The following is a 10,564-nucleotide window of genomic DNA, read 5'->3' as shown; positions in this document are numbered from 1 at the left end:
CAATCAAGATCCAGAATATATGGGACATGACATGATCAACTCGATACTTTAACTCATATATCAATATTAATATATGTATAGTTAAATAAATATTTTAAAATAAATAATGTTATACAAAGTATTATCTATTAAAAAATTTATATTATTTGTTCCGGCCAAGGGGTGGACTAGGATTTTTTCCTAGATCATACCTTAGAGTCAGAGCATTCAAAAGTGTAATCTGTCTTCTTAACTCTAGGGTTTTGGATTTTATAGTTTCTTGTTCACGGGCCTTATGGGCCCCGTGAATATGGAGATCTCTTTAGCGGTTACAATCTAGAAAATACTTGGTGAGTGAAGGTGGGACCTCGCCATTTACTGAGTGTCCAATCGGATAATGACCGAGTAAGCCTTTATGGGTGGGAGTCGATCGGTATCTGGCTCTGAGAGGGAGAGTCGGCCAAGGTTACAGTCGGGTGAGTTGGCCAAGGTTACAGTCGGGTGAGTCGGCCAAGGTTACAGTCGGGTGAGTCGGCCAAGGTTACAGTCGGGTGAGTCGGCCAAGGTTACCGTCGGGTGAGTCAGCCAAGGTTACAGTCGAGTGAGTCGGCCAAGGTTACAGTCGGGTGAGTCGGCCAAGGTTACAGTCGGGTGAGTCGGCCAAGGTTACAATCGAGTGAGTCGGCCAAGGTTACAGTCGGGTGAGTCGGCCAAGGTTATAGTCGGGTGAGATCAGGTCGTGAATCGGCCTAGGCAATGCACAGGTTTATAGTCGGCCTCACACGCATAGTAGCCCTTATATTCAGCGATACCAATCGGCCTACGGGCGAGTCGGCGACATCAATCGGCCTACGGGCGAGTCGGCGATACCAATCGGCCTACGATCGAGACGGTCCATTATTAATACACAATTATTCTAGAAATTTATACATTGTAAAAAAATGAAAGATGAATTGGGATGACTCAAAACATAACTCAAACTTGTACTAAAGATTATATAAGGCTTAATATTAAAACTTGAATCCATCCAAATCAGTAAGAAACATGGTTAGGCATGTAAATAGATTGGATTTTTCTCGCTTCTAATTTAAGATTGATAATACTTGAATTTTTTTTAATACACTTCTCACACTCAACATTATTAAACTTAGTGCATATAAATAGGATATTCAAACATTAAAAAAAAATTATGTATAAAAAAAATTAAACAACAATTTGCATGATTTAATCAAGACAGCAACAAAATAATAAATGTTTTTCAGTAATATTTCAAAGAAATTTTGAATGTACTAATGTAAATACATATTATAAAATTTAACTTCATTTCTATGTATCGCTAGTAATATAAAAAAAAAATATATTAATCAATCAGAAAACATGATAGGTATAATTTTTAGAATAGTTATTTTAAAAGTACGTTATTATATATAAGGATTTATGTTTAGTTAACAAACACAAAGGTTTTCACATTATTAATGTAAATCTATTTATTCTAGAAAAGTAATAATTGTTTACGATTTCTATTTTTTTAAGTTCAATCTTATTATATAAAATAATTATTTGCATATGCTCTTGTATGATCTTTCTCAGCATTACGCACACTAATTTCATTGTATATCTCAATTGAAATACACAACGTTATGTATCAAAGCTTACGTACATAATTATGGAAACTAATTTCTTGTTGTATTGTTAATTGACACAGGAAGTTAGAACAATAATGACATCATAATAGATCCCACAAATATATAGTCAAATATCTACTAAAGAAAAAGGAGAAAATCTCAAAAATGAAATTGTCCATTCTAAATATATTTATAGATTCGATGATAAAGAAGATGAAATTAATTTAATTGTTGACAATCTGGTATACAGAAATACACATTATTTTAAACATTAAATGTATAAAAATTCATAAAACATAATAAATTTATAATTAAAATTCTAAAATTTTGTAAAAAAAAATAAAATAGGAATAACATCCTGCTCTTTACGAATAGGAATAACATCAATTTTGCTGCTTTCTGGAGATCATTTACAATATTTCTAGGTCTCTTGGATTTTCATGATTTTTTTTTATAGATTTGAATACTTCACACAGTATCTAAATGAGTATGGGATATAAATAGTGAAAGAAATGAATTTCGTAAAAATATTCATAAAGTTAATTGAATTTTCAAAAAAGCAAGCTTATGACAGCAAAACTTTCTCATCATTATCATCATCCTGTTCCCTCGGATAATCAATGTCAAACATGAATTTCGCATTCTTCCTCTAGCCGTTGCATTTCTGATTCCACGAATGCAACCATTTTCGCACGCTCCCTGTCCCTTGAGTACGTGGTGCAATAAAGAAATGAGTAGATAGAAAAGCTGAGTACCGCAGGAATACTAATTGCAGTATAAAGTGCCTTGGCCAGTGACGCAGCATTTTCCCTATATATTAGGTTCTATCTCAACAGAATCTGATAAGGTTGGTTTTTAACCATAGACATGCTGAGCCAATACTCCAACAGGTGGAGCAAAAGACGACGGTATACTCTCAAAAGATCGATCCAAAGCATATATGGTCGTTCGGGACTTCTCAGGGACTATTTCTCAAATATTGGACTGTTCACACTGTTAAATTCCTAAGCAAACTAAACAATGAGGTGCACATGTCACTGGTTTCTGAACCATTATAGCAAGATGATTAATTAAGTACTGCTAATAATTGCTGCTTTTATCTGGATGTGTTAACTAACATGGGGTTGAGAGACACACACTATAACGTTTGGAAGAATTAAGTTTTTCAATTGCATATTGTGTACTAAGCTGTCTGACATATATATATAAATATGAATGGAGAATCCATGCATTAAGGATGTTGATATCATATTTTCTAATATATCCGATGGAGTGCAACTTTCATGTGATATTATTCACCACCTCCATTAACAGAAATTGAGAACTGAAAATTTAATGTTTCTACTTAACACTTGATTAATGGAAAGCCATTAAAAGTGACTCAAAGAATGATGTTTGGGTGCTTGTGGACACATTGTACAATGCATTTTCTGATGGTGCATTATGTGGGGTCTAGGTGCTCGGAAAACACCTTTACATGGGGATTTATACAATGATTGGCATTTATGATTTGAACATGCCACAATACTCATAACCAAACATCATATGCTTGCTTCTAAAACTGTGCCACAAGCTTACAACACATTGTACACAGGACATGTAGGGCCGAAACATAATATAAAGCAACCTATCATTGTATAATAATCTAATCTCTTAATTGCTTTCATTTAGCCAGCATCTCTCACTTACGATTCGTTTATTTGATATGCAATCCATATATAAGCTTTAATGTTTGAAGTATAAGAAGCTATGATGAAATTAGTTGAACCTTGCTATGTAAGACAGCTTTTGATTTTTTGATTATTTGTGGTGAGCACTTAATTCAACGTATTCAATGCGTTTTATGTTGTTTTTCAAATCCAATAAATCTAACGAATTTTAAATAGAAAGAAAGTAAACCAGTACGCAGAGTCTTGGATACATACTTGTTAGTGGCTGGAGCATTCCAGGATCTGCTTAATCCCAAGATAAAGAAAACCAGAGTGCATGAAGGCCGTGGGTGGATCATAAGGATATCCCAACAGCAAAATTGCAGCTTGAGGAATGACTGAAGTGGAGCTTATTTGTGACAACAATATATTCTTCCAGTGTTGGGTAAGCGTTGGGATAAAACATCCCCCATCCTTCCTCCAAATAGACCCCCAAATGAAGTAGCAACCAACCAATGCACTTGTCACGTGGGAGGGTTGCAAATGAGAAGCTTGACCCCGGAAATGTTCCAAACACTCCCTGACCCACAATTATCTGAAACGATGGAATTCCCATCACTGACTTTGCTTCTTTCATTAGATCTTTCACTTCACAATAGAAGGACTTGTTTGGACGTTGATATGTTGCTCTGCCATCGCTCTTTGGAAAGTGTGGATCATTAGCAAAGAGGCGTACCAATACACCCACTAAAACACTAATCAATGCAACCACATGAAAAGCTATTCTCCACCCAGGTATACCCGCAAATGAAGTTGGAGCCATAAGTAGAGAAAATTAAACCACCCATGATGTTTCCAAAGTTTCCAGTTACTTGCAGCCACCCAAAAGCCACACCACGGTTGCTATCAACGGTTGAGTCAGCAACCAATGCCTGAATTGCTGGAGTAACAAGGGCTAGTCCAATCCCATTTAAACCTCTCGACATTTTTTTTTTGTTTTGAATTTTTGTAGTGGCTATAGCTAAACACTCATGCTGTCATGCACAAAGACACATTCATTCGATTGATTTCTAAATAAATATTGTATAACAATGAAAATTCCATCGCTTAACATTTTTTGTTTTGTTTATCAAGTGTCTATACACACTTACACAAAGACACACTTATCATATAATTACATTTTATTTATGTATTTTAATTTTTGACTCAAATTCCAGTGAAACACTCTTGCATTAAGGAACAAGTAATCTTGACATCGTCCATTCTTCATTTAGCATCACTTTGCCTTTTTTTTCTTATTCGTTAGAACACGGTTTAGTTTCCAGTTCTATGTTTAAAAGTTAAAACGAAGAAATACAGAACCCTAAAACTGGAGCATTTAAGACTTAGGTTAAATATTAAAAAAAAAACTCAATAAAAAGGAAAAAACTTAAATGCAATTTGTTTAGATATTTTTAGTTTTGTTTTTTAATCAAAACTGAAGTTTTAATACAGGAAACTATATTAAATCTAATGTAGATATTTATCATGCGAATTATTAAGGTAAAAATGGTTTTAATTGAAAAATAATACTAAAAATAATTAAGAAACAGCTTGAAAAAATTGTTGATAAGGAAAAAAAAAAGCAGGAGGAAATTAGGTATGCAATAATTAAAAGACCCAGCAAAGCTGAGAAAAAAAGACAGGAGAAGAGCGATGAAATGGTTTAATCGAAGTGATTGACATGTTTTCTTTAATCATGCAATCAATGGTACTATAGAAGCGTAAAATCCATATCCCATCCCATCCTAATATTGATTAATAAAGGTTGAATTTGGTATGGCAATATTGAGACAAGAGTCGCGTCTCATTCCGGGGAGCGCTGATCTTAAACCAACACTCCACATTGGACCTCATAACCCAAGTTTCGAGTCCCGCAGCCACGACCCTGAGCCCAAGTTGCATCTCCAATTCCAAATCGACAGCCCTGGCATGGTTGGGCCACGCCCAAATGGATCCAAATAGCTGAACCTTAACCTGACTGGACTCCTCCCTGTGCTGGCCCAACACCGGAAACTTCCCCGTAGCAACCTGATCCCCCCCGAAGAACAACGAAACATCCCCATACTCATAATCAACCGCCAACCACTCATTATGGTTCTTGGCCGTCAGTAAAACCTCGTACCTTAGCCGCGTGCTCGCATTATTTTCCTTGAGCGCCACGTGGGAGACTTTAAACGTGGGGCCCCTGGGGTTTAAGATGAAGTACAACGTGGCCAACGTCATGCCGACGATGGCCACAACGGCCACGACGATGAGAGCGACGGTGATCAGGAGGCGGCGGCTGCAGAAGCAGCAACTACCGCGCTTTTTGTTGGCGGCGCTGGGGTTGCGGTGCTTTTCCACGATGACGGCGTTCTCGCGCGGCGGCACGCGGTACACCTGGTCCTTGGGGAATTGGACGATGTAGGTGTCGTGGGAGCGGCGGCCGGTATGAGAGGGCGGTGGGGGTGCGGCGGCGGTGAGTTGGGCGTGCCCCTCCATGGCCGGGGATGAAACGGTCATGGAAGGGGCCAACGTGCGGGGGTTGGGTTTGGGTGCATGCGAATGAATAGGAGTTAGTTTGGTTTGAGGGGCTTTGAGGATGAAATATTAGGGCGCTGACATGACACACCAGCGCACACCGCAAGCTGTTTCTTTCTTATTCCTAGTTAGTTCCTACAGCTTTGCTTTAACCCCTCTCTGACCCTAATTCAAGATTCTTAACTTCTTATTAACAAGTGTTTTCGCATAATTAGCTTTCTCAACTCCTCTATTATTAGTCTCATCAATCAAAAAAATTGTGTCCCTTTTTATGTATCACTATAAATTATTTTATTTTTGTAATAATATTTATTATTCAATAAACTCGGCATTAGTGGCGCGTGCACAAGTTTTTTTAATGAGAGTAAAAAATTAGTCTATCTTGATTTCACGAAAAAATATTATAAAATATATAATTTTAGCATTGTGTTTGATATCAAAGAAGAAAAAACAGTAAAAATTTACAAAGATAATTTGGTAAAAAATTAGTATTAATTTGTTTTTTAAAATAAGTTTTTAGTCCACAGTAGATTCACTTATTTTATCTTTTCGTTTCTATAATTTAACACAAACTTTTTATGTTCTTGTACTTACACTTTTTAGGTTAAGGGCAGTTTATAAACACTCTCCCTACTTAACCTATCGAGGCGCCAGATGCGGTGATCCTAACAATGACAGCGGACTCACGGTAGGAACATTTGGCGCTAGAAAGAGGGCTTAGGCCGCTTGTTCCAATATGCCTAAAATGTTATATTTATATATTTATTTATATAATTATTCTCTATTTTATTATTATTATTATGGATTAACATTAATTAATAAATTATATTTATATGTTAATATTAATTATATTGCACATTATTATTATTATTATTAATCTATAGGTAATACATATTGGACTTTTGATTCTGTGATGAGTTGAACTATTCAGTAGCCCGTTGAGAGATTCATGGTCTCTACTAGTAAGGATATACAACTGGTATCCCATTAGTCAGTTTATATGATGAAATACATTTTGTCTTCTACCTTTTCATCTCCTACCAGGAAGAGAGCAGTCTTCTCTCACGTTCAAGATCAACAAGAATGAATTTTTTATTGATTCCGGGTACGCAATTATTTCTAAACCTTACGCAGACATACTATAATATTGTATCTTATATTGTTCATTATTTAAGTTATCACTATGAACTTCTTTCGATTGGTATCAGAGCCATTAAGATACAAATTATGGTTGTTCTAGGTTATAGAAAGTATCCTAGTATGAATTATTCACAAATTGTATATAAAAGTTAGAAATTTTTATTGTAGGATATTTATCCTAATGTGTAAATACTGTATAGGTATTGCAAATGTCATTTTTCAGGTTCAATTTTGATTTCGAATAATAGAAAAAAAAATTTCTTCTTCGTTCGAAAAATGACAACTCAAATTATATTCATCAATTGAACAAATTGTCAAAGGGGTTTTCTTTCTACATGTATTTCAAACCTTGTGCAAATTTTTTTTTTCTGAGCTTGTTCTATTCAGTGAGCAATTTAGATTCATTTTTCCTCATTTTTGGATGATTATTCATTGCAATTGATTGAGGACTTTTATTTACCTCTGGATGTTGAATAAATTTGCACATTTTGAGAAAGAATTGATTAAAAAAAAATCTGACAATTTTTTCGTCTCTTTTTGTCGCGGATATCTTCAAAACCCCAATTTCTTAGATTTGAAATTGTTTTCTTTGAATTGATTATTCCCAAAATTGATAGGGGGTTTTGGATTGCCGTGAAGGGACAATCATTTGGTCAGAAAATCGTAGTTTGTCGTTGCCTGTAATGGTGGTTTTGCACCAAATTTTTGTTATGGGTCGAACGACCCATTTTCTATTTTCCGAGTGAGGGAGAAGATGAACAATAACGCGGGTGCCTATCCACTCGTAGAGCTAGGCAATTGAGACCCCTATTTTGATCAAAAAATTTATATTTATATTTTAAATTTAAATAATTAATTTTCTGATTATTGGGTATATTTTTTACCTATAACTATTTTTTTTAATTATTCCAAGAATAATAAAACTTAATTTGAACTTAATTTTAAATATTGTACTCTTGGAATTTGGGTCTGAAATTTTTTTTATATATGTTTTTGTTATCTTAGTGAATGTTAGTATGTTATACTCTCCTTGGTAGTATATATATACTTGAGTTAAAAAAAATGACCCTTATTTGTATTAATAGTTGTTTGTTTTGTACTTATTTCATATGATGTTCATGCATAATATAATTTTATTATATTTTGTTAAGCATGATTAATAGAATTTTATATGATTGTGAGCTCACCTATCGTGGATACAATTATATGAAATTTGTGTGAATGAAATAATTTAATTATTTCTCTAATTAATTTTATATTACATTAATAATAATTATGCCCTATCGATATTTTGTTGTTAATGTATTTTGGTATTATGATACAATTTTTTTTCTTAATTTTATCTTATGTCAATTATTTGTCAAGTACCCTATTGGTATTAGATTTTTTTTTTTTTTTGTATAAGTTGTGCATTGTATTTTGTATTTCTTATTTATTATGGTTCGGGACCCTTAGGCGAGATCATAATGAATGAGAATTTTTTATATTATAGGCATGTTTGACTGTGTATTTAGAAATATTTAATTTTTTATTGCATAATAATTATGTATATTAAATGTTTCTTTGTTGTTTGGATACCAGCTTCTTTGCTTATGCAATTGACTTCGGTCAAAATATTGAATGGGGCAAATTTTGAGAACCAGAATGAATCTCTGGACTTATATCTGACAATTACTAATATGAACTTTTTTTAAAGAGAGAAAGAGCCTCCAACTTTTACTCTTAAGTCCACTATTGTCTAGAGAACTTCTCATGAGAAATGGGAACACTCAAATAGGTGTGTCTGATGGTGATGAAATACACCATGGAGAAGTCTATTCGATAGAGCATTAAAAAAAAATTGATAAGGCTAAGGATTTTTTTTCCAGGTCAGTTGGGTGAGAAATTTAAGACCTTTGACAAAGCTCAAAAGGGTCAATATTTGTCTCTTATTGAGAAGACCAATTATGATGGCATTTGAAGTTTGATCAGGTGTTCACTTCTTTTTGACTTCAAGGAAAATGCCTCATATTAGTGCATTTAATTGAAGACTAGTGGGAGTCATTTCATCATTCTTGTCTTTTATGTTGATGATATTCTTCTTGCTAGTAGTAGTGTTAAACTTTTGACTGAGACAAAATTTATGTTAAATAGCCACTTTTATATGAAGGACCTTGGTGATACCTCTATTGTTATAGGCATTTAGATTTTCCATGATAGGTCACGTGGCATTCTTGGATTGTCTCAAAGAGGGTATACTGACAAAGTCCTCAAATAGTTTAACATGCAATTTTTTCCTCACGTGCTGCACCTATTCAAAAAAAAAAAGGTGACAAACTCTCTAAATCTCAATGTCCTCAAAATGATAATGATAGAGTTGAAATGGAAAAGTTCTCATATGCATCCGCTATTGGTAGTTTGATGTATGCTTAAGTTTGTACTCGTCCTGATATTGCTTTTTCTGTTAATGCTTTAGGGAGATACTTGAGCGACCCAAGTTTAGGTCATTGGAAAGTTGTTAAAAAGGTCTTTAGATATTTGCAGGGAACCAAGGATCATATGTTGACCTATAAGAAGTCTGATCAACTTCAGGTCATTAGTTATTCTTATTCTGATTTTGTTGGTTGCCCTGACGATCGAAAATCTACTTCTGATTTTGTTTTTATGATGGCAAGAGGAGCTATTTCTTGGAAGAGTGTTAAAAACTCTTACAGCTTCTTCTACCATGGAGGCAGAGTATTGATGAAGATTTTCGCAAACCTATCACTTGGCAAGTGAACCAAGTTTCGAAGTAGTATTTAAAGATCGTCCTCAGGGATTTGCGTGTTTAGTAACTCTCGCTCAAATGATTTAAAAGAGAATGAGTTTAAAAATTCAATTGAGTGAAAACAGATTCAAACAACACAATAAAGCAAATGTAGTAAAAACAATGATTAAGAAACAAGGATTGGCTCAGATGCACTTGCTAACTCATAGATCTTCTTAGCATAAATGCAATTCTAATTTCATTATTTCCACGTTCATTAAATAATCCAACAAGATTCCTCAAGGTTGAATCCTAAAGTCATTAAGCTCAAAACATGATTCCTCAATGTTTTGAGTCTAACACTTCGCATTAAGAACAATAACTTGAACAATGTGACTAACCAAATCAAGTCTATTCCTAGAACAAGAGGTGATTAGGTGCAAGATTCAGTTCGGGTTTTCGAAAGCGTTTTCCAACTGGATTCAAAAGTCAAAAATCATACAACGGTTGATCAAGCCGATATAAGCGTTAAGCGAAGAATCATTACACAAATAATGAGATCAAAATGCATATATTTAAGAAGAAGAGGAGTTAGTAGTTACATCTAACCAATCCTTAAGAAGTTTAGCCACCCATGGCCATTACAGAATCAAAGAGTGAAAAGAAGAAATTACAAAGCAAAGGATGAAGAAATGGAATTGATCTTCGTTCCCAAAGGATCCAGCTTCCAAGTCTCTGTTCTTCCTTCTTCCCAAGCTTTTCCCCTGTTTTTCTCTGTTAAATTCGTGATCCGTCCCCCATGTTCCCTTTTATATCAGCTTTAAAACAAGGCCAAAAAGTAACTTTTATTTCCACGGCTACAGCTGCAGATCCACGGCTATAGC

At 34.5% G+C, this 10,564-nt stretch overlaps 1 protein-coding gene and 1 pseudogene across 1 annotated transcript; both read right to left on the bottom strand.

Annotated features, from left to right (window-relative positions):
* Window positions 1-80: 80 nt before the first annotated feature.
* On the bottom strand, window positions 81-4,749 carry LOC145954611 (uncharacterized; annotated as a pseudogene).
* A 131-nt stretch (window positions 4,750-4,880) lies between these two features.
* On the bottom strand, window positions 4,881-6,007 carry LOC109789591 (NDR1/HIN1-like protein 13). The gene has a single exon (XM_020348571.3). It carries the CDS (start codon window positions 5,795-5,797, stop codon window positions 5,051-5,053), a length of 747 nt encoding a protein of 248 aa, XP_020204160.1. The 5' UTR covers window positions 5,798-6,007; the 3' UTR covers window positions 4,881-5,050.
* Window positions 6,008-10,564: the final 4,557 nt, after the last annotated feature.

Source organism: Cajanus cajan, chromosome 2, assembly GCF_000230855.2.
Source record: "Cajanus cajan strain Asha chromosome 2, NIPB_CcT2T_4, whole genome shotgun sequence".
Classification (NCBI taxonomy): domain Eukaryota; kingdom Viridiplantae; phylum Streptophyta; class Magnoliopsida; order Fabales; family Fabaceae; genus Cajanus; species Cajanus cajan.
This window is presented reverse-complemented; position numbering and strand designations above follow the sequence as displayed.